We start from the raw sequence: 25,374 nt of genomic DNA, 5'->3' as shown, positions 1-25,374 counted from the left end.
CTGCCCAGAAACCATTTAAGACACAAATTCTGTCTCTTTGTGGTCATTAATGATCCCATGGCACTTTTGAAAAACAAAACAAGCCTGTTAATCTTGGCGTTCTGGCCAAATTCCATTGTGTAAAAAACAGTCGTTACCCTAAATTCCTAAGGCGTTAATGCTGCAGTTCTAATTGCATATGGGATGTGTCTTCATATCCTGTTGCATTAGCCCTGCTCTGCTAAACAGCTGTTACGCTCTACCCCAGAGGTAACTGAAGCTTATTGATTAGCAAAGGGATTCTTTCAGCACACACTTTGTATAGAGCAGTTAACTTTGTAAATAGCTTTGGGGCCAATTGGGAGGGGAGGACCTATGTAAATCTAGGGTTATGTTGATATTATTTTGTGTTATATGCAAAGACTGCAGGGCCTGATTCACCACTGCCTTGCACCTGTGTCATCCTTTACACCTGGATAAAACAGGTGTAAATGGTACCAAAGCAGAATGACATAGTTATTCCTCCTGCCTAGCAGCAAAAGAGCTAGAGAGAGGGCACGAAGGGCCCTGTGCTCATGAAAGGAGAGAGTAGAGACAATACAGCATCCTCACCCCTTTTTCAGCAACAGACCACCCTTGGGAGCACCACATCATTACAGTTCCTAGGTTTTAAAGCAGGAGGTGGGCAGCTGGGAACTATCAGTCTTCTGGAATGGAGCCAGACCGGGGGGGCGGGGGGGAGGAGAGCTGCTGTACTCAGCATGCTCCCTTCCAACATGGTAAGTTTCCAGCAGAAGTTTGCATGGGAGTCAGCGTGGCTCTCTGCAACATTAATTCAGCCTCCGTGGCTTGGAGGGGGAGCATGTAAGTGCAGGGGAGGGAGCGAGCCTATGCCAGCACAGCTCTTAAGCGAGCTTATACAATGGCGGCTGAGCAGCACGCAGGGGCTCCCTTTCCAGGAGTGGGCCAGGATGGGCCCCATTTCTCATCTCTTGAGGTCTGTACACCATGACTCTTCCATGCCTGCCCACAAATCCCACCCTAGAGATTGGCAATGGACGGTTTTCAGAGCACCTTCCCAGGGGCTTGCCTTAGAGAAGGGGAGTTGTAACGAAGGAACCTTCTATCAGATAACAATTGCACTAGTTAACACCATCTCCTTCCTTCCACCCTTGTGCCAGATGCAATGCACAGTAATTGCTGGTTCTCAGCCTGTAATCTGCTTAATCAAGGCAAGATTGACTGGCTGAGCTATCACATACCAGACCAGGAAGTACTGCGTTGAGAGTCTGACCTCATCAAAAATGTCTGCCCAACAACATGGAGATGGTGCCAGGGTAATTACTCAACCATGAAGCATTTATCAGCGCTCATATTCTGAAATGCGCTTGCCTGGTTACATAAATGCTAAATTAATTTCTTAACATATCATCTTGATTCAGTGCTCTCTTCCCCCGGCCCAATGTCGGGGTGAAGCTTTCAACAAAGTGTCACACAGAGATCCCCAAGAGAGTCACAGACGATATCAAATAGTACACAGCAGCCAGGTCCAATGCAGCTATAACCTTTCCCTCTCAATACGCTCACTTTGTTTCCAGAAGTCAAAGAGGATGAAGCCAGGCAGCGGCTTAGTTGTTCTCCTTTCCCCAGCTCCAGGACCCTAACTGTTCTCTGAGCAGATGGAAACGTCTGCCATCAATTTCCTAAGCCCTCTGTGGCCTGCATCAGTCTGTTTGCTGTGATTCATAGGCTGAGTGGGATTTTCCACTCTACTTGAACAACAAGCTCTTCATGTTGGGTGGGGGAGGAGGGGAGAGTAGGAAGAACAAGACTAGTATGTTCACCCTCAGACTATTTTTGGAACAAGGAGTTAGAGAGGGGAGGCCAAGAGTCCACTGGAGCCCTGAGCGACCAGCTATAGATCCAGTAGTTACAGGTACGTCATATTTTTGGAGAAGGGATGCACAATCATTGATTGGATTCCTGCCACTGAAGAACTAATAAGCTTAAGGGGAATCTCCACAAGTACATAGGCTTTTCACTCATGGAGACACAAAAGAAATTGTAGGAGACAGTTTTGTGCACACAGGGAAGTTGTGGAGACTTCCTGACTCGCCGTCAACAATTGGAGGGTGTGTGCTATTTCATATATCTAAAAATCAAAGAGGAGTCTACAATCTACTGGCAGCATACAACCGTGATGAAGTAGCAACCTTGAGATCTTAGTCACACAAAGGAACATTGGAACAAACTGAGATCTGTCGGTGATGCCACATCCAAAATATCAGGTAACAATCAAAACCTTGGATCCAAACCTGAAGTTCTAACTATAGATTGGCCCCAAACCTTAAAGTTAAGCATGTGGTGTTTGCAGGATCAGGGCATTGTTATTGGAGGTGTTAGGCAGTACATTTGCAGACAGAAGTATTACTAATGGTGTCCCTTAAGTTTATCTTCATTTTTCCATTGTAAACCCTTTTTTCAGTGTTTTAAGAAGTCAGCTGTAAAAATTAGCTCTGGGCTGGAACTTGGCAATCAAGGAATCTCTCTGGGAGCATCTTGTATTGGTATATATCCATATAAAGTACACACACACACACACACACACACACACACACACTTGCAATATAACAAAAGTCTGAGGATCAAATAAAGATTTTCTCAGAAGCTAGCCAGTTGAAAGATTTTGTTTGCATTCTAGTATTTAAAAAAAAAAAAAAAAAAAATCCAAAGGAGTTAGCAGATAGTCCTTAAGGTGGCCTAATTGCTTTTGGCATTACAAAAGGTATGTATACATTTTCATGGCCTACATATATATTCTTTTAAGAATGGTTATTGTGTGTGAATGCAGTAGTTACATTTATAAGTAGGCTTGGAAGGATTAGATTTTTGTCAGTAAATGTCAATTTCACTGTATACACACACAGCCAAAAAAACATTTCCATTGATAAAGATCAAAATGTACAGATAGGCAAAGTAAAATGCTTGCGACCTTAGAGTTTGATTGAAGGATATTTACTTTGTCAATATCCTATGTCAAAATATATAATTTGTGTTTTAATGGTTATAAAGCTTTAACTTTCTGAATCTCAACATCTACTGTCATTAAATAATCATCGGACTTCACCATAAATTTCCCACAACTGAAAATTTAAATAGGTAAAAATAGAAAAAATGCTCTCAATATTATCCATCAAAATTATTTAAAAAATTGAATTCTGCAAAGCCTATTTAGAAAGAAATTCTGTGTACATTTTAAATGTGTATTTAAAAAAGAAATGAAATTTTACAGTTACTCCATAAAAATATTGATTTTCTCTAAAGTGCTTTCTCCATTATTCCATTTGTCCTACCGGTCCCTTGTTTGAAAATATGCATTGTGTATACAATGGCCAAGATTTTCAAAAAAGGACTACCGGCAGTTATTTTGGGCCATTTTTTGTGATATTCAAACCAAGGTGCATTTTTAAACTACATTTGAAATATATTGCACCCCACATTTTAACTGGCTGGTTTTGTGATATTACAAATAGATTTCTTAAATTGTCATACACTGAAAGGGATGCACAATGCATTGGTTAAGCCCACAACAGAAGATCTCGAAAATGTATTTCTGTAGAGTGGCATAAAGGAAACACACTGGAGATTCTAAGTCAAGGCTGACACCCTTATCAACTTCTGTTGTTCACTTCACATCAATCCTGTTTAGAGCAGAGATAAGTCCAAACCAGCCTGGAGAAGTTCAGATACAAACCTGGTAACTCAGGCATCTCTCTAGTTTAACAACAATATTTAGGACTTACGTAGACCTCATAGTACTTTACAAAGCTAGGTAAACATTATCCCCTTTTTATAAGACCAGAGAGGTGAAGTGACTTGCCCAAGGCAGGTCTAGCAAGTTGATAGCAGATATGACCCTTGGTCTGGGAGTCCTATTCACTGGACTATATTGAATGAATATATTTAAAAACTTAAACTTACCGGGGGACCTTGGTTTCCTTTAGATCCAGGAAGTCCCAGTAAAAATGGAAATAGGGTGGGTCCAACGGGGTCAAAGACCTGAAACCCATCAACAGCAGCAGGGGTTGTGAGGTTGAAGGCTTGCACACTGGTTCTGAAGGTATGATGAACAGATTTAGGGGTTGATTTGGTGTACAGTAGAGGAACTAGGCTAGGAACGGATTTCCTGGTTGGTAGTGGCAATAGCATATTTGAAATGGGTCCACTGGTCAGGTTCTCCGGATTTTGTTTCATGGTCATGGGGTGGACGTGTCTAGATGTGTTTTCAATCTTCTTCCTCATTGGCTTTACAGTGCTGGGGGTTTCAGAGGGCTTGGTGGATGTTTTTTGGTTGTTCATCTTTTTGGTCTCTTGCTCCAACTCTTTCCTGCTGATTGCAGTGGAGTTTTGGCCAGCAGGCAGGATGTTTCTGACTGTGGGAAGGGAGTGTTTTTGTGAACTTGCATTGGAAGAGGGTTGGGATATCCTGAGGGCTGCTGTAGTAGTCCGAGGGTGTGAATGGACTGGCAGCTGCATATCAGTACTTGATGGAACGGTAGACTGCACAATTGTAACCTTGGCTGCTTTGGTTGTTGGCCCTGCAGAAAGCAGCTTATATGGGACCAAGGTGGTGGACGCTGTAACTGGAGTCTTGAGGGGTGTTGTGACCTTGATGAGCTCTGATGTTGGGATCACAGTAGTCAGGTTCTTCAAACCCTGTAGCAAGAGCTTAGGCTGCAGAGGGGCCGTTGGGGAGGCACTGGGATCCCTGGGCAAGAGGGGGACAAGTGGGGGCAGATTCGGCCGGAAGGTGTCCGCTTGCCTGCATTGTTTTTTCAGGTATTTACAGTAATTATGAGCTGCCTTGGCGGAAGGATAAATATCAAACTGGCAAATGGCGCCTTCAAACTGTATCGAATGCTGGTTCATTTTCCCTAAGAGAAAAGACCCTTGTGGATCCAATGCCTCATCTTTTTTAAAATGCAAATCCGCATCTACTCTTTGCTTCCCACAAGAAGTAAATAAAGTTACCATCTGGCCTCTGATGTCAATGGCCATGTTATGCCAGTGGCCATCGTGAACATTGTAATCAAAATATACAGAGCGCTTGTGGCCTACGTACACGATGACCTTCCCAGGGATGAACTGGACCCCCAGCTGCAGTTTTTTCTTCTTGCTCTTGACAGAGAACAGAAAAGCATTGTTGATGCGGTGGGAGCACAAGCTCAGCACTAGGGCCAAGTCTGTGCCGAAAGCAGTGGGGATGACGGTACCAATGGGCGCCTCGATGCGTGCTCGCTGAGTGAAGATGACCCCCGATTTGAAAGGGATAACCCCCTGAGGAACTGAGCGTGATGAAGACCACGCACTCAATGGCTTTTTCCCTGCCAGGCCCAATCTTTGAAGAATGTCCACATCTGAAAGAGAGGGGCAAAGAGCATGAGTACCCAGGCAAACCAGGGCCTGATCCAACACCATTTGAGTCAATAGGAATCTTTCCAAGGGCACCATGGGCAGCTGATTGGACCCCAAATGCGGTGGATTATAGATTGTGCCTACCTTCTGCTCCACTCAGACCGGTTTAAGACAGATAATCAGGTCACAGATGCATCTATTTTGTCTTGATTTCCAGGGTAGGAGCCAGGGCTGGTGCAACTATTTAGGTGACCTAGGGCACTAGAATTTGGGGGGCACCATTTTCTTCGGTAGTGACCGCGGTGGCCGGATCTTCGGCCGCCCCCAGCATTTAGGCAGAGGGAGCTGAGGCAGGGGAGTGCGGGGAGGGCCGCCTGCAGCAAGTAAGGGTGTGGGGGGGTGGCATGCAGGGGAACTCCCCACCCCAGCTCACCCCTGCCCCACCTCCGCCACGAGCACGCCATCGCTGCTTCACTTCTCTTGCCTCACAGGCTTGCGGCACCTTAGCTGATTGGCGCCGCAAGCCTGGGAGGCGGGAGAAGTGAAGCAGCCACAGCGTGCTCGCAGAGGAAGTGGGGCAGGGGTGAGCTGCTTCACTTCTCCCACCTCCCAGGCTTGCGGCGCCAATCAGCTTAGGCACCACAAGCCTGGGAGACAGGAGAAGTGAAGCAGTGATGGCGTGCTCGGGGTGGAGGCGGAGCAGGGGTGAGCTGGGGCAGGGGGCGTGCCTCAGGGCAGAGAGCTGCCATGGGGGGGGGGGGGGGGCTGCCGGGGGGGGGGGGGGGCAAGGTGGAAGTTTCGCCTATGGCACAAAACATCCTTGCACCAGCCCTGACTATAGCAAGGACAAAGTTGTCTATTAAATTCGATAGGGTCTAGTGTCTATATAGAACCCTATTGCTTCCTCTCTATTAAGTGCTATAGGACTTTTCCTTAAGAGATCAGAGTTGGATCAGATCTTTATCCCTATTCTACTCTTCATTCCACACACAGGATTGCTATCTTTGTTCCATGAGCTCACTGGGAAAAGTAGCTATTCAGAAAGGAGATAAAGAGGGTTATATTTTTCTCAGCATAAACACAACTGATAAATTGCAATCCCTATTCCTAGATTGCCACCTAATCTTCCTATGGGAATGATCAAAGGTAGAATCTAGCCTGGAGAGGGCTGCACGCCCAGTTTACTCACTCCAAATGCCTACATCCAAAGGGAAGAATTTAAACAATCAGAAGCATAACAATGCCAGCCACAGCTGCACATCAATTAACATCACAGGCCTTACAGATAAAAAAAATGAGCAGAAGAAAAAAAAACTCCCCCAAAATGGCTCTCAGAATTTGGCCTCTTTCACCTTTAACTGTGACATATTCAACGCAGTTCTCAGTATTTGTGGAGCTGGAACAGAAAGAGTTTGTGTGTGTTCATTAGAAAGGCTGCAAACTTAAGCCCGTCTGAGGCCTAGCATGGGCTCTGGCCAGGAAAAGAGAACACTAGAAAGAGAACAGTTCTGTTCTTAGACTTTGGGAAACCATAACCATTTTTGTACATTAGAACAAGTAAATCAATATTTAGTTTGTCTGGAACCTGCTTTATTTCCCACCCCGCTTTCTATTTTTAAGGCATTTAAATTCTCTTTATAGCAGACAGAAGTTTAGGGGTCAATTGTGAAGGGGATGGAAATTCTCTCTCAATTACCTCTATGCTGATGGGATTGTTTATTGTATGAGCACGTATGGATTTATTAATATCAGTGTTTATCTGGCTAAACGAGCCCCTGGTTCCCAGGCATTCCCTCCCCCCATATTACCCAATAGGGATTTCCGTCCTCACAGCATGGATAGAATCCCCCCACCCGCTGCTGAATGGGGGAGGTACAGAGCTATCCTCAGTCATTTCTGTCTTCTGGATCATTTCCCAACTCCTTTCCAATGCTAAGGGCCAAATCCTGGCTCTAGTGAAGTCAAGTTGGAGCCTTGCCATGGACTTCAAAGGGACCAGGATCTGGCCCTAAGGAAATAAATTTGCTGCTTAAATCTAGGAGCTAAACGCTGGCTTCCAATTGCTAGATGTATTTTTAGGTTCTCTTCAAGAGATCTATTGTAGTGACAAGGCAGAAATATTTTGTACTCTAGGGAACTGCTCCGCGAAGACATAACTACGTTTCCCCTCTTCGAAGGATGCTGCTGCTGTTTGAAATACAAATCCAACTGCCTCATTAGCTACCGTATCAAATTGTGTTGAAAAAAAAAAAAAAATAGAAGATTGGGCCAAAAGCCCAATGTCTGTATGAAGCCTGATTACAGCAGACCTTGTGCAGGGGATGTGTGGACTCTCCTGCTCCGTGCTCAGCCACCCGTATGCTCAACCCACCTCTGCTACTACATCCCACACTGATTCCACTGAACTGGGGGGCATGTCCCCAAATGAGTTCCATTAAGGGATGTCAACTAATGTACAACTAAAGGCGAACAAGTGCCACTTTTGGCTTCTTTAAACTGCTATGAATTTATTGAAGCTTTACCTTTTCCCCGTCAACTTTCTCCTCCTAGAATTACCATCAAGACATTTTTTTTAAAAAATGGATGGACTAAAGCTTTCTGTCCCTTACCCCGGGATAACTAAGGCTATGTCTACACTAGCACTTTTGTTGGTATAACTTATGTCACTCAGGGATGTGGGGAAAAAAACAAAAACAAAACACCCCCTTGAGTGACATCAGTTACAGTGACAGAAATGCCAGTGTGGACAGTACTATGTTGGTGGGAGACGTTCTCCTGCCAACATAGCTACCGCCACTTATTGGGGGTGGTTTAATTATGTCAACAGGAGAGCTCTCTCCCATTGGCATAGAACGGCTATCCAAGAGACTTACAGCAATGCAGCTGCATTGGTACAGCTGTGCCACGGTAAGGTCTCTAGTGTAGACATGGCCTAATTGTAGTACCCATGTAGCAGTATTTTGGGGCTGAGGGCAAATTTCTCTCCAAAATGGGAAGCTCTATGCAGAAGGGATTCCTGAACTATCATATCCTTGAAAGAGGTGTTCACCAAAGGCTGAAATGTCTAACTTATTTCCCTCCCACCCCCACAAAACCAGAAAGTAGGAGAGAAATAACTTAGTTTACTAGCCTCCGCTGGCTTAGCTCTAGTACCTACATCCAAAGTTTGGTTGAATGAAGTCAAAATTTCAAAGCTATTGGCCTGGAACCTCGGCTAGTGCGAATCCGTACAGATCCACTGACATCAATGAAAGGACACAGATTACACCAGATGAGGACCTGGACCATTAGCTTTTGAATGTGTAGCTGCATTTTCAGTGTACGCAGTTCTCCCCTTCTAGTTCTAGATTTTCAAAAAACACACAGCATAGGATATCTCCATTAATTAAATTAAAACAGAGTTAGATTATCCCAGCCTTACATTCTTGAGTGATAAACCAGCGCTAGGCATAAGCAGACTAAGAAATTACTTAGGGCCCCAACCAGCTCCAGGGGGCCCCTATTCACTTATTATACAAACTTGCCTGTTTTTGTATTGGGGCAGGGAGGGAAAAAATATTTCTGCTTATAGTCCCCAGTGGGCTAGCGCCAGCTTTGGATAATACGGACTCAAACGTCTCATGTTCACTTGCACCATTTTCCTGAAATTTATTTGGATGCCCACATCAAACATTTTAAAGGAAAGAACTATCCCTTTATTTGTAAGGAAATCATCCTTTTCTCTTCCAAAAATGCAGGATGTTTTAGAGAAGGTAATTCATTCCATCAGTGGAAGGCTTTTTGTCTGCATGTACACACAATGAAAATTTGTTTTATATGGACGGCAATAGCCAAAAACATTTAAACATCCCATAATTATCCTGGGAGTAAAAAGAGCCACAAACATAACTCCAAAAAAAAACAAAAACAAACAAACAAAAAAAAAAACCACGAGCGTTAAAAGTCTATTAAAAATAAATAAATAAATAGCTCAAAACACAGTATTTGTTTGCCCTCTTTTATGTTAACATAAAACTTGCTCTGAAAACTGCTTGACTAAGTGATTCAACCAGATGTTCACTTCCTTTGCAGGAAAGTAGAATTTGGAAAATATTACATTTTTTAAAATTGCTGGTGGCATGGACTGATCCGTGGGCTGCGTTTCAGTTGAGCTTCAACCAACTTTCTATTTTTCCTTCATGTTTTGGAGCCTAAGAGGCCTGGAGCCTGCTAGTCCACTTATTATTGCCTGGTGATTATATAGGAAGTTGTTCAGATCCAGCCTGCACCCTGAGTAAATCATGTGGAGGAGGTGTTGCTATTTTAAGATAGAGGAGGTGGCTCTCTGACAAACAAATGCTCAGTTTCCACCATCCAGCGGTGGAGAGAAAGAATTCTTTTTATCATCATCAACCGGGAAACTTCCTGGATCCCCATGTGAGTCACTAGTTATCCTAAAGGAGTCTTACTCTTTAGAAAAGCGGTAAAGAAACTTAGAAATCTCTCAAGAATAGCAAGTGTGAAAATTTAGCTTGGGAAATGTGAACCTTTCTCTAAGGATATGATCCAGCTCCCATTGAAATCAAATAAACAAGCTCCTATTAAAATCAGTGGGGACGATCAAGTGATAAGCCATTTGATTCTTCCTCCTCACCACCCCCAAAGAAATGTTGTCAGTACGAGAGGCAGGAGTGTAAAAAGATCAACAGAAATTAGATTGCATTATGGTTTAGGTGGCAATGACTGGGGAATAGATAGTTGGGCATTTTTATACTGGGCACATGTATCTGTGTCTAACTTGCGTTATCTCCAGTTGAAAGCTATTAAAGTCACGGGGGAGGAATCTGGTTCAATATCTTATCGCTGGGCTTTTGGTGGGTGGAAAGCACAATGAACCCACATTAAGGGTAGCTGGGCCAATTGCATCCCCACACTGGCTTGCACAGGAGGCAGGAAAAGCACAGCATATAGCATGTTCCCATGCCCCATACTGGCTCACTGAAGGACAATACCACCTCGAAGGAAGCCGCCTGTTTTCCCAAGTGAAAAGCGAGTGCAGCTATGAGGGAGGAGAAATTGGCTAGAACAGGGGGTGGAAAAAGGGGGCATAACCCAGCATGAATGAGTAGATGAAAACCACATGATGCTCCCTTGCTTGGCATGAGCTGACTCATACTGTGCGAGATTAGGGTACATTTGGCATGCATCTTGGATAGGGAGAGCCCATGCCTGGATGTACTAGGATTCTCCTATCATTGCTCTGGATAATGTTGGAGTTACATTGCATCAGCAGCATTGCATTGTGCCAAGTGATGTAACTCAAGGAAAACAGCAGCATGTGTTTTCCCAGACCTGAGCAGCAGGTGGTTTCATAGCCTTTTTTGAAACAGGCTACTTTCCTCTTTGTGCCTCAGATTCTGCTTCTGTAAAATGGGGATTATAATTAGGACCCTACCAAACTCACGGCCATGAAAACTGCGTCACAGAGCATGAAATCTGGTCTTGTGTGTGTTTTAACCTTTACTATACACATCTTACAGGGGAGATGAGCATTTCTCAAATTGGGGGTCCTGACCCAAAAGGGAGTTACAGGGGGGCTGCAAAATTATTTTAGACGGGTCATGGTATTGCCACCCTTACTTCTGCACTGCCTTCAGAGCTGGGAGGTCGGAGAGTGGGGTCTATTGGCTGGGTGCCCAGCTCTGAAGGCAGCAACCCCCTCACCAGCAGCGCAGAAGTAAGGATGGCAACACTATACCATGCCACCCTTATTTCTGCGCTGCTGCGCTCAGAGCTGGGCAGCCGGAGAGTGACTGATGACTGAGGGGCCAGATCTGTGAGCAGCAGCAGTGCAGAAGGAAGGGTGGCAATACCAGACCATGCCATGCACTGACCATTCCTTCTGCGCTGGTGCTGGCGGCGGCTCTGCCTTCAGAGCTGGGCTCCTGGCCAGCAGCTGTCGCTCTCCAGCTGCCCAGCTTTGAAGGCAGCGCTGTCACCAGCAGCAATGCAGAAGTAATAGTAGCAGTACTGCAACCCCCCCACCCCCAATAATCTTGTGACCCCCCCACACAACTGCTTTTTGGGTCAGAACCCCTACAATTACAACACTCTGAAATTTCAGATTAAAATAGCTGAAATCATGACATTTATGATTTAAAAAAATCCTATGACCGTGAATATGGTAGGGCCCTAATTAGAATACTTACCAGCCTCCCAGGGATGCTTAACTCATTAGTAATGAGCCTCATTAGATAAAAGGCTTTAAGATCCAGATTTTTTAAAGGCATTTAGGTGCCAAAAGATGAAGATACGCAGATGGACTCCTCATGGGATTGTCAGATCTATCTGCATCTTTAGATACCCCGATACCTTTAAAAATCTGGCCCTAACTGCTGGTCTCCAAGTCTGGATCGTCTACGCAGGTCAACACTTGAACCATCAGCAGCAAACCAGCAGAAGTTAGTACATTAAGTCTGTGCATTAGGCTCTTGATTAGATAAAGTTATTTAAATTGAAGCTAAGCCCCTTGGCTAAAATTGGCTTATACATTTTTCTTTGTCGGGCAAAAAAACCAAACACTCAAGTGTAATTTACCTTCAGAACTTCCCTGTGCGAATCCAAGGAAACAGGTAAAATATAAAACAATCCAGAGAAAGAGGGATCCCCTAAAAATCAGAGAAGGAAAAAATAATCAGGTTTTTGTTACAATTTAAAAATATTTATAATATAAAACATTACTTAAGTCTGTCTGTTAAAGGCCAAAAAAATAAGCTTCATACTGAACAAGGGCTCAATCATGCATTTATTGAAGTCAATGGGGGGTGTTGTTATTAACGACAATAGCTGGAGGATCAGACCCTCACAGCACAGAACTGACTGCTTGCTTCTTATTGGGACTCCATAACTAGAATCCTACTTGAGGGCCCAATCAAAAGCCCACTGAAGTCCATGGGAACTTGTCCATCGACTGTAACAGGCTTTGGATCAGGCCTTGAATTGGGACCAGAGCTATATGCAGGGATGTCAAGGGTGTCAGATCATCAGTCCTACAGAAAGACCAAAGCTGTGTGTTAGCTGCAGCGCTGTCCAGTGTAGAATGCCAGGATGCAAAGTGACACAGAAGCAATTCAAAATAAGGAGAAAGATGGACTTGACCAAAGTGTATGTATAACGGGATGCGAGGATACACAGTAAGTGTCATGTAAGTGACCTTTGCATCTGAGTAAACAAAGTTTGAATCCTGCTGCTCTCACATTCATCTAGAACAAATTTTGGGACAAGCCCTATGTGGTTTAATTTATTTTTTTTCTAAAGAAAGGATACAAAGAGAAGGAATAGTCTGTTAACCCTTTGGTACCCAGCACAGTTAGAGCACTACCATTAATGCATTTCTCATTAGTTCAATGTGTAGAGAAATCCTGCTTGCCAGTGGTAGGAGTTAAGAAAAATGCCCATAGGAGTTGCAGCATTCCAAGTTGCGTGAGGCACCCCTCTGGAAGGCTGTGTTTCACACCTGTGAAGCTACATTTGGCAAAGCTTTCTGTTAGCTACACTATAAACTTCTGGGTGCCAGTGAAAGCAGTAGCAGGGAGGAAAAGCTATACCAGAAAGGTAACAGAAACCACCCCTCAGCCCACAAATTGTTTGATCTGTATCAAAATAATGCAAAAGCATAAGAAACTCCTTAGTTAAATTCACTCAGAACTATCTGTGGAAAGTTAAGAGATTAAATTCTCTCATCCTCTAGAGGAGATTTAATAGCTAGGTTGAAGTATCAAGGCCATTAGGCAGCTGGATGAAGAGAAAAATGTAAACTATATAAAATCCTCCACCAGAGAAAGAAAAAACATGGATCATTCATAAGTTGCTAGTACTACTTCATTTCAGTCAGACCAATATTATATCTGGGGTGGGAATGGGATAAAGACATGAAATAGACCCTATTCATAGCTGGTGAATGAAAATAATTGTATATTTATTTCAATATTTTAGTGTACTGTTTCCCAGCCATTCTGGTTTCAGCTCTTGCACACGATAAGCTTTGTAGAGGTATTTTATTAGATTGGGTCTTTCCACCAGCTGTTGTAGAACACTGCAGCGCCATTGACTTCAGTGAACTATGCCAGCCGAGGAGCTGCCCTATTAACTTTAGTAGAGAAATCCATGCATGAACCCCACTGCTTGCTAGGTTTTAAAACGTGACTAAAAAAAGCGCTGGAACAATCCCACACTATCAGGGAAATTAATCTGATGGACCAAATAGTTATTTTGCAGTCTCCTTGCTCCCGATTCCAGGCTTCACCTTTCAGGTGCACGAGGGACCCCAGGGCTGCTCTAACTTATTCCCACATTATAAAGGTCCCCAGGGACCACCCAACAACTCAGAATAGCGAAATAATGCATCCCAGCCACTCTTCTTGCTGCACATTACACTGGCCACATACCACCCAGGGAACCCTCCCTACCCCAGTGGAATTCCTGGCTGCTTCCTGGTCCCTTTATGCCACAGGCGTGATGTAGAAAGACCAGAACCCAGCTCAGACTCCCGATCCTCATTTCTGTGACCCATCAAACTGACAAAAACAACCGTCTATTAGAACTCAGATGTGGGTTAGATCTTCTGTGTTGAGCGTGGGCTGCAGAATCATAGCTATTGCTATATGCAATAGCAGAGCTTAAAAAGGGCCTTAGTCGGGGGGGGGGGGGGGAGGGAGTGTTCCTCAATAGGAAAAAAAGCACATTGTTAACTTGTGTTAGCCAACTCTTGGTAATTAAAATGAGGTAAAATCCTAGCAAAGACAAGGCAGTTTGTAGCTTTCACACACTAGCAGGTTGAGTTAAAGAGAGTCCAGGATTTACTACAACCTGCTAACTAGTGTTAAGACTGCAAAATGCCTTGGTCTTCACTCAGATTTTACTTTTTCTTGGATTCCATATGCTAGTTCACATGAATGAAGAGCACCTTTTTCCTAGTGAGAACAAGGCCTCTGTGTCTATATACAACAGGGATGTTTTTATAGTACCAAACAACCCTATGAATCAGTCACCGGTTGAGTCACCCCCCCCCAAAATGTACCAAGTTAAAGGCCATTATTTTTAATAAAAAAGGTAGCAAGGAAGGGAAAATCCCCATAATTTGCTTCTACATTTCCTGTTGACCAACAAGCAAGGGGAACAAGCTTCAGGGAAAATCTAGCACACGATTCTGTTGCATAGACACTGACTGGGCAGTAAAAGAGATGGATTCACAGCACAGGCTCCAGCTGGCACTGGGACACACTGCTGCTCTCCTCAGACAGCCAATACAGTACAAGATTGGAATGAGGACAAGTGCCAGAACACTAAAGAAAAACGCTTTGGCAAAATATACCAGCTTAATGGAAAAAGTGAATGCGGCTTCCAAATGGCAGACCTGTGTGTGATGGGGCTGTTAATTATTGCAGGTTTTTTATAACGTGAGCTCTTTTTCCGTTACAACTCTATACGGTGACAGGGTTGCATAAGCGATTTGAGTAGCAGTAAGCAAGGGAGAGTTTTCTCCTTATATAGATCTAGCAGATCTATCTATTCCTTTATCTCTGCTCCATTCCATCGCTAGTGATTTTCAGTCACCCACAATAGTACCCCTCTATGGGTGTGTCCATGCATGCATCACAGCAAGAACAAATATCCCCAGCAAGCTCAATTAGTTCCTGCAAACCCTCAGAGACACCAGGTGAAACCCACCATAAGTCCAATCCACCACATGAGCCCTGCATTCAAGACCGAGAAGGTGCCCTTCCAGTCTCTCCAAAGGGGTGACTTCCATTCAACGCTAGCCCCAATGAATTCAGTGGAGCTACTGATTTGCAGAACGGACTGTAGGATCAAACCCACGGACTTCAGCCTTCACAGTCAGGCATCATCACTCTTCTAGTGAAGTTTAAAGATCAGACTTCTGAAAGCAACAAGTTGATGGACCCCCAGGGCCAAGAGAGTCATCTGTCCTCTCTCTCTCTCTCTCTCTCTCTCTCTCTGGTCTGTATAGAATCTCCCTTGCTGATAATACCCATGTGTCATGTATAATGCACTTACCTCAAGGGCAAAAATAAAAACATCCTGAGAATGTTTGATGGCTATCACTTCTTACAAAATCTAGTGAATGCAAGGTAACATATAGCAATGCACTGATTCATTCATATAGCAAAGCCACTGCTAAAAAGTATCATCTTAGCTTGGACTAATCACTCAGGAGTGCCTTCCTCTGCATGAAGGACAAAAATGGAATCCAGCTGCAGAGAACTGCTCTTCGAAAAGACTAAATGAATGTTTCCTGCTATGAGGTCTGACAGTGTTTCTGAGAGGTGAACACGTAGAGGTCCTGCCCAAGAGCCTAAATTCTAAACACAGCACCATGGCTGAGATTTTCAGAGACGCCTAACTCATTTGGATACTCAGTTCCCAATAGAAACTGAAAAATCTCAGCCTACGAGTACAGACTTTAAACTGCCTCACGAAACAAAATACAAAACGAACAAAAATCAGTTTCCCCACTATACTCAGTGACGGTCTTTTTATTTCGTGTCTGTACAGCACCTAGAACAGCAGGGCCCCTGTCCACGCCTGGGGTTCAAAGGTGCTAGATCAACACTTCTGCTGCTAATACTTACCTACTCAGACCCAAGCTCCAGCTGCCTGGTCAGATTTGATCATCCCCAACTGAAGCAATAGTTCAATGTCCAGAGGTGTGAGTAATGCAATAACGCCTAGAACACTGAACTCTGGTCCTTGACAAATCAAAACACTCTCCTTCTCACCTGTATCATACAACTTTCAGAAAGAAACTGCGTTCTCTTCTTGGGATCCTAAAGGATACACATGTTGCTTTATGAATGACGCCTCACATTGTTCTTTGACAGAATCCTGTCCTGCAGCACTGACCTCTTATTTATTTACACAATGCCTATCATTAGAGCATCCAGGTGCTCTAGCAAAATTCCGCTTGCCCAAGGCAAGTAACTTTTTTGAGAAGGGAGTCAAATAACATCAATTTTTGACCCCGGTCATCAACAAATGTCATCATAAGGGGCAGGAAGGCAGATTTGGTGCCCAGATTGTTTTCATGATCACTTCAAAAAGACTAGAAACTGGGGAGTTGACCTAGAAGCAGTCAATCAGCTGCAAGTGAGTGAAAAAGGAAAGCTGTCTCCAGTAACAGCCCTTAGTAGCTTTTAAGCAAAGAACAGATAAGAATGTGCGCTTCTGGAATGCTAAGTACTTATCACACCAGATTTTAAGATGAGAACTGAAAACTCATTGCAAGTGTAGCCTGAAAGGGGGAAAAAAAACACATGCCCTAAGACATCAGCTAAGATGTACGGGAATTTTGGCAGCACATTGCAGAGAATACCAAGCTAAATGATTTGGAACACTGTCTTTACAACATTTCTGGGTAAGAACAGTGTGAGATTGAAATATAGCCAGACTCAACTTCATCCCGAGGATGATTATGAGACATTGTTTTCCCATGATTGTGTGTCAGGGGTGTGACAGTTTAGAATGTAGAACACACACACACACACACACACACACACACAGAGCATTGTCATCAAGTTTCCCAGGATATCTCTATCTCCACTTCTGCCAACTCTAATCTTAATTCAGGATGAAAATGCCATTAGCACTGTGTCTCTGGAGCACTCACACACAGCTTTGGGAACATCTGTCGAACTACGATGGACCAAAAAACTGCTGCTTCCTTGAGGAGGTGGTTCCAAGCAACATCAGAGTGACACAACAGAGCAGGATGAAAGAGAGGAGTCATTCACATGGGGTGGGACCTCAGACACTGGCAACAGCAATTCAGTAGCACACAGCTTTACAAAGATGCTTTGCTTTCATAAAAGCCTAGCATAAGCCATGCAGAAAGATGGTATGGCATGGGTTCCTTAGACAACTCTAATTTAAAACCCAATTTAAATACCTTACACTTATACAGTAGCTTTCACTGGGGTGGAAAGTGGCAGATACACAGTAGACAGACAACGGAGAGGAAATTTCAACCAAGACTCCCCCTCTCTTACAGTATAGGATCTCTAGTCCATGTGTGGATACAAAAGTCCTGTGTGGATACAAAATTAGTATCCACATCCAATTCATGATATCCACAGATTAGCAGAGCTCTACCTGTAGAGCACACACAGAACCTCATTTCCTAAGGTCATATCCAAAAGACTACAGCTGAAAAACTAAATGGACTCTGATGGGATTTGAACCACTTTTTCCAATATACTATATTTCAAACCTAATACTTTAAACCACTGAGCCATCCTTCCTGACAAGTAGCTGGGATTTGCACATCCTTAAAAATAGGACAAACACCTGCTTCTCTGACATTTTTGAGCCATGGTTGCATTCTATGAATCAAAGTGGAATAAACTGTTGATTTTCTTTAGTAAACAGCAGTTCATAGATTCCAAGACCTGAAAGGGACCATTGAGAACATCTAGTCTGACCTTCTGTATAACACAGGCCATAGAACTTTCCCAAAATAATTCCTAGAGCAGATCTTTTAAAACGGTGGTTCTCAACCAGGGGTACGCAGAGATCTTCCGGGGGTACATCAACTGATCTAGATATTTGCCTAGTTTTACAACAGGCTACATAAGAAGCACTAGCAAAGTTATTACAAACTAAAATTTTGTACAGATAATGACTTGTTTATACTGCTCTATATACTATGCATTGTAATGCAAGTACAATATTTATATTACAATTTGTTTATTTTATAATTATATGGTAAAAATGAGAAAATAAGCAATTTTTCAGTATTAGCATGCTGTGACACTTTTATGTCTGATTTTGTAAGCAAGTAGTTTTTAAGTGAGGTGAAACTTGGGGAGACGCAAGACAAATCAGACTCCTGAAACAGGTACAGAATCTGGAAAGGTTGAGAGCCACTGTTTTAGAAAAAACATCCCATCTTGATTTATGTATTGCCAGTGAGGGAGAATCCACAACACAACCCTTGGTAAATTGCTCTAATTGTTAATAACCCACATGGTCAAAAAATTTACACCTTATTTTTGGTCTGAATTTGTCTAGCTTCAACTTCCAGCCATTGGATCATGCTATACCTTTCGCTGCTATACTGAAGATCCTATTATTAAACATTTGTTCCCCATGTCAATGATAGGTACTGTGGCAGAGCTCTGACCTTGTCCCTGTGGGTCCCGCACTTCTAGGTGGTTTATGCTAGCCTCAGTGGCTCACTGCGACCCTCCACTTAGCCCTTCTCTCTCTAGGGCCAGGGTTACAGTCTACTGAGCCCTTTTCATCATAAGCCAGCAAAAAGGTTGGTGATAGAACTCCCACAGTCTCTGTTGTCTCTACAGCTTATTTCAGAACAGTTTAGTCTCCTGTCCTGACAGGGACCTGTCTTCCCTTCCCAGGAGGTGTTTCTGTAGTGGCAGGTTGGGGGGAACCTGGGCCTGCCCTCTACTCCGAGTTCCGGCCCAGGGACCCTAATGGTGGTAGCTGTTGGCAGCCAACCTTTCACTGCCAGAGTTACTACATTTCTCTGGGCCACTTCCCCACAGCTCTCCTGCTTCTCCCTTCTTCACCCTTACCAATGGTTTGAGGGTGTCTTCATTAACCAGCCCTTCAGCCGCACTTCCTCTCCCCTGGGTCTTCCCAGCCTGACTGGAGTGAGCCCTTTTATAGTATCAAAAGGGCCTTAACTAGAGTCAGGTGTTCACATTACCTTAATGGACTCAACCTGACTCTTTGCAGGTTAACTGGAGTCAGGTGTTCTCATTAGTCTGGAGCAGCCCCTGCTCTGGTCAGTCAGGGAACAGAAAACTGCTAATCCAGTGGCCAGTATATCTGCCTTCTACTACTTTGTTGTACCCAACTGGCCTGGGTCTACCACAGTACTTATAGACTGTGGTTGAGTCACCCATTCACCTTCCCTTTGTTAAGCTAAATACATTAAGCTCCTTGAGTCTCTCACTATAAGGCACATTTTCTAGTCCTTCAATCATTCATGAGACTTCTCTGAATTCTCTCCAATTTTTCAACATGTTTCTTGAATTGTGGGCACCAGAACTGGACACAGAATTCCAGCAGCAGTCCCCCCAGTGCCAAATACGGATATAAATAACCTCTCTGCTTCTACTTGAGATTCCCCTGTTTATGCATCCCAGGTTCACATTAGCTCTTTTGGCCACTAGGAACTCATGTTCAGCTGATTATCCACCATAGCCCCCAAATCTTTTTCACAGTCACTGCTTCCCAGGATAGAGTCCCCCATGCTGTAAGTATGGCCACTGTTCTTTGTTCCTGGATGCATACGTTTACATTTAGCTGTATTAAAACCACATATGATTTGTCTGCATCTCATTTACCAAGTGATCCAGATTGCTCTAAATCAGCACACTGGGCTCTTCATTATTTACTTCTCCAATTTGTGTGTCATCTGCAAGTTCTATCAGGTGACGATTTTATGTTTTCTTGCAGGTCATTGATAAGAATCTTACATAGCATAGGTCCAGTGGGGTCCCACTGGAAACATACCCACTTGATAACGATTCCCCATTTACAATTACATTTGGAGACATCGGTTAGTCAGTTGTTAATTTTATATCAAATGGATTAAAATGGCACACAATTCTCATTTTTTAGTCAAAGTATCATGCAGTACCAAGTCAACCGCCTTACAGAAGTCTAAATACATTATGTCAGCACGAATACTTTTCTCAAACTTTTAATCTCATTAAAAGTATCAAATTAGTTTGACAGGATCTATTTCCATGTTGATTTGCATTAATTACACTGCCCTTTTAAAATTCTTTATTAAGCAAGCCCCATATCAGCCACTCCATTATCTTGCCCAGCATCAATGTCAAGCCTATAACTACCCAAGTCATCCCACTCCCTGTGTGCCATTACTGAAAACCAACATTAATGGTCTAGCGAGCTCCTCAGCCAACTCTTTTAAAACTCTTGGATGCAAATTATCGGGACCTGCTGAGTTAGGAGGATTGTCTCTTTTTGCTGCTACAATTTATTTTGAAGCAGGAAATAGGGCAGATATAGATACAATTCAATTCTTTCTGTGAAGCAGGCCTAAAGGTTAACCTGTGGATGATGGTGGAGAGAGTAATCTTATAAGATATGCAGATGACACCAAGCTGGTGGGCTTGCAAGCACTTTGGAGAACTGGATTAGAATTCCCAATGACCTTGACAAATTAGAGAATTGGTCTGAACTCAATAAAATTAAATTAAATAAAGACAAGTGCAAAGTACTACGCTTAAGGAAAAACTGAAATGCACAAATACAAAATGGGAAATAACTGACTAAAGAGTAGTACTTCAAAAACAGATCTGTGGGTTATAGTGGATCATGAACTGAAGATGCTATTGAGAAAAAGGCAAATGTCATTCTGGTGTGTATGAACGAGAGTGTTGCTTGTAAGCCACAAGAGGTAATTGTTCCACTCTATCTGACATTGGTGAGGCCTCTGCTGGAGCACTGCACCTGGTTTTGGGCACCACACTTTAAGAAAGATGTGGACAAATTGGAGAGTCCAGTCAAGAGCCACAAAAATCATAAAAGGTTTAGAAAACATGATGTATAAAGAAAGGTTGAAATAACTGGGTCTGTACAGTGCAGAAAAGATTAAGAGGGAGACATAAGAGTTTTCAAATATGTAAAAGGCTGTTACAAAGAGGGTGGTGATCAATTGTTCTTCATGTCCGCTGAGGGCAGGACAAGAAGTAATCAGCTAAGATTGAAGCAGTGGAGATTTAGGTTAAATATCAGGGGAAACTTTCTAACTTAAGGATAGTTAAACACTGGAACAGGTTACCCAGAGAGGTTGAGGAATCCCTGTCATTGCTGCTTTTTAAGAACAGGTTAGACAAACATGTCAGTATGCAGTATATTAATCCACTAATACTTAATCCAGTTCTCTTTCTTTGAGTTCCTATTGCTGAAGATCTGGCTCCTCACTCACTAAATGGAGGACAGGACATTAGTTTGTTATGACTCAAATGCTGTTTAGAGGACTATCAACAGCATTTTACCCTTGGGCTCCTCTTTGATCAGTATCATTATCTGCCTGGTTGTTGACTTTGCTTTTGTGTGAAGTGACAATACTCAATAAGCTCATTGCTTTTGTGTTCTCAGTTATGTAACTAGAGCCCTTTTAAAAAAAAAATGCTAAGCATGTACTGTCACCAAACATCTATTTTGTTCTTCCTACAAACCTCTTTGCATTCTTTGATTTTGTGAATGGGTTTGGCAAAGGCTCATAGAATTCCCATTTGTTTTCATGGTCATCTAAATAAAAGTCTGTCATTTCTTTGTGTGACCCCAATACATTTAGCCTGTTGGGGTGGGGGTGTATAGTGTCTTTTTTTGCCTTTGGACTGGGCATCTCCCTTTAGATACTGTACTTCGACAGCCCTTGTCATCATAGTGTTTGAGCATCTCTCAACCATTATGGATAACCTCAGTATGAGTAGGGAAGTCTCCCTTCCAACCACTTTTTACATGTAGGGAACAAAGGCAGAGAGTAGATTAAGGGATTTGCCCCAGGTGACAGCAAATGATTGGCAGAGCTGGAAACTGAACCCAGATCTTTGTAACCCTAGTCCTATACCCTATCCGTTAGGCAATGGTTCCTACCCCTAGGATACCACAGTACTGGATATGGTATAAGAATCTACAGAGCTAGATCTTATGCTTTCCTGATTGTCCCCAACTGTCCAGTGCATATGTACAACACAGGGTCAGCTGGTTGTCTCCGTGTTGTTTGGTTTGTCCTGTGGTGCCATGATCTATCATGAAATTGCCTACAGAGAGCGACGGGGGCAGTAATTTCCTGTTACATACAAGCTGGCACCCAAAATGATCTTCCTAGGTTTCCTTACAAAAAAGGATGCATTACAGTCTGCCTTGGTGGTAGCCAGCATTGCAGATGAATGCTGTGCATCAGTCTTGAGGTAGGTAGGCACATGAAGGGCCAACATACATGAACATGTACAAGAAAGCATGTTTCCAGGATGCCAATGAAGAAGTGCTGGGACACAGAACAGGCGCACTGAAGAGGCCTCCAGAAACATTAGGCTAGCCTCCTACATTGTCATTAGTTGGCACCTGTGCCGCATGGATCCAATCAAACAGATGTAGCTGTGCTGAAGAAGACCATGAAGTTTCTGTCGCCCTGATGTGTTCAATCAATCAGCAGCAGAGTGTAGAAACCTGCTCTCCAGCCTGCAAGGGCCTGCGTATGTTGAAAAGACACCACAACAAACCATTGATGAGAGGTCGCTAAGCTCTCAAAACCTGTCAAATTTCCTTGTGTCCACATGGTTGTATAGGCTGGGATGAGGCTGTTAGCTCTCCCAGTGCATTCAACACTTATTTCACCCTACCACAGGCAGTAACTGCTGGCTCACTCAATCCAGTCTAAATCCATCCTGCATTGTACGCTTCACCTTTGGAAATTACTCCGTGCTGCCAGCAATGGTTCTGGCCACACTGGGATGGGGGCATCAGGAGTATGATAATGCACTGGTACAATCACACCATGTGTGAATGCACCAGAATGGTTCCATTATAAACAGCATTGCTGTGTGAATGCACTAGACCAATGGCTCATCTACCATCTTCTTTAAAAAAATTGTTGTGAAGTGGATGGAGGGAACATCAAACTCACATACCGCCCGTGGTTCAGGTACCACTGTTTGGGAATCCCTGCACTAAACCATTTCAGGGATGAACAACTATTGAATGCAAAACGTCCTGTCCTGGGGTGGAAATAGGCATGCTCAAGGGGAATGGGGTGCTTACTAAGAGTAGAGGCCTTAAGATGTACATCCAGCTGCTGAAGTGGCATATTTTACAGTCACAGCCTTCTGGGAGCAAATATCAACATAAACAGAACAAAACAAAAAAGGTCAGGGGATAACACGAAGGGTGGCAAGCAACCTCTGCTAAGGAGGAAAAGAATGAGCAACATGCTTATCAGCAACACCCTTGCAAGGTGTTTAACTAAAGGAGACCATTATTCTGGGAGAATCAGACATCTGAAGAACTGGTGTAAGAAGTATACTCAACAAACTACCATGCTGTACTCTCCTCCCTCAGTTGCAGCTTCTTGCTGTACTAACTGCTTCCTCAGCGGGATTTGTAGCCTGTCTCTCCTCATTACAGGTACAGTAATGGTGTGCTAACCTATCATGCCTAAACACTGGTGCTAGTAAGGTGACCATGCCCTGCCAAACATCTGTCATATCTCTGGGCCTTCTCCCTTTGCTCTAGTTCCTCCAGTCAGTCTTCCCTGCCCCTCTCTCCCCTCCTATGTTTCCACCTTTGACAGATGGATCAGAGTCAGACTCTCCCATCCACAGGCTGTTAGACCCAGGCAGGTGTTTCTCTAAAGAGCACGCCCAGCATTCACAAGGTGTGACTGGGAGGAAGACTGAAAAGCCTGGGCAAAAAGGGAACAGTCCAATTCAGTCTTTGTGTATCTCAACAACATGCACACAAAGGAGAGTTAGCCCCAGCCTTCCCTTTGGAGAAAGCACCCATCTCTCCACACAGTTACACACACTTAGCCTAGGAAGAGGCAGCCCACTCTTTAGAAGTCACATCCAAGCTGCAAACTGCGTGTAGCCAAGCGAGCTGGGCATGGCACCAAGAGAGAGTGGGGGTGCACAAAATGCCTTCCCAGCCCCCTCTCCCATCTCAGACACACACACACCCCTCGCCATCTCAGACACCCCATATAAGTCTGGCTGGAAACACAAGGAGCTGTACACAAGGCTTCCAAACTGCCAGGGGGAAAGAACCCCAGCACTTCAAGGGAGTATCTGTAAATCATCATCACATCCGACAGCGCGCAAGCCTCGGGTTAACCCTTCGCTGGGCCAGAAGGTGTAGAAAGGAGACACAGGGGGTTTGTTACTGAGCCTCAGGGGGAAAGTAACCCCCCTCCCCGCCACACACACACACCCTAAGTTTCTAAGCAAAGCTCTGATCCATTTTCTGCAGCTCCTTACTGAGGTTTTTTTTTGGAGGGGGGGCGGGAGTCAGAGAAGAGCGAGGAAGCCCTAGGTATAAGGCTCTGCACACTTAAATGGGGGAAGGGACCGAGGGTCCCATTCCCAGGAAGAGCTGGAAGCTGTTCCCACTCGTGTCGCAGGGGGAAGAGGGAGCGGAGATTAATACATTTCTGCATCCCCCCCCCCCCACGTTTCCAAGCCGCCCCCCCAATCAAAAGAACGGGGTCTGAGGAAACCACCCCACATTCTCGTCCTTTGCTCCCCAGCTCCGGTCTCTCCTCGCCGCTTTCCTCCCGCTCTGGGGTAGCGTGGCCTCCGCTCTCCCAGCCCCTTTTCCTCTGCAGCCTGGCAGTTTTCGCATCGTCCCCTGGCCAGAGCAGGAATGTCTCCCCACCACAACATCCCAAGCCACCCGGGGGCAGAGCGCTGCTCTTTCCCCTGCAAAAGTTTCTCTCTTTCTCGGCCCGCTTCCCCAGGCCCCCCATTATATGAGGGCCCCCCTCCCCAAGTTGTCCTTCCCCCATCTCAGGGAGAGTTAGGAGTTTTTACTCACCCCCTGGCTGCTGGTGTTGCTCTGAGTCTGGAGACCGGCTCTGATTCCGGCTCCATCACGTTTAGTGCATTGTTTCTTTCGGGCAAGTTTTGCAGCGATCCATCAGAAAAAGGGGAAAAGGCTGGTTTGTGGGTGCATCCTTCCCAGGAGCTCAGCTCTCTGTCTCTCTAAGGGGCTCAGCTGTGCCAAAGACACCCCCTGGCCCGCACGGCCAACTCCTTCCCTCCTTCTCTTCTGGGTCCTTTTGCTTACACAGAGCTTTTAATCCCATTTAACTCCCTCTCGGCAGACTGCAGTTACCTTGGGAAAAAGGAGAGAGAGGAACAAAGTACAAGCTAGGAAAAGAATGTGGCCCATGGTCGCTGTATTTCTTGCCTCTTTTTTTCCTCCTCC

The 25,374-nt window shown here is 44.3% G+C and overlaps 1 protein-coding gene across 9 annotated transcripts in view; it reads right to left on the bottom strand.

Annotated features, from left to right (window-relative positions):
• The window catches only part of LOC117867266 (collagen alpha-1(XXVII) chain B-like), a 261,780-nt gene that overhangs the window by 201,147 nt on the left and 35,259 nt on the right, over positions 1 to 25,374 (bottom strand). For 8 of the 9 annotated variants that reach the window (XM_034752150.1, XM_034752151.1, XM_034752154.1 and 5 more), the window contains 3 exons: positions 24,982 to 25,281; positions 11,971 to 12,041; positions 3,961 to 5,396 (listed from right to left, as the gene is read on the bottom strand). In XM_034752150.1, the coding sequence (XP_034608041.1) occupies positions 3,961 to 5,396; positions 11,971 to 12,041; positions 24,982 to 25,037 (1,563 nt within the window). In that variant the 5' untranslated portion in view covers positions 25,038 to 25,281. Of the gene's footprint in view, positions 1 to 3,960; positions 5,397 to 11,970; positions 12,042 to 24,981; positions 25,282 to 25,374 lie in introns of those variants that run through there. The other variant, XM_034752152.1, reaches the window with a different exon arrangement.

This window comes from Trachemys scripta, chromosome 17, assembly GCF_013100865.1.
Source record: "Trachemys scripta elegans isolate TJP31775 chromosome 17, CAS_Tse_1.0, whole genome shotgun sequence".
Taxonomy (NCBI): Eukaryota; Metazoa; Chordata; order Testudines; family Emydidae; genus Trachemys; species Trachemys scripta.
The sequence above is the reverse complement of the archived record's forward strand: the minus strand, read 5'-3'. Positions and strand labels throughout refer to the sequence as shown.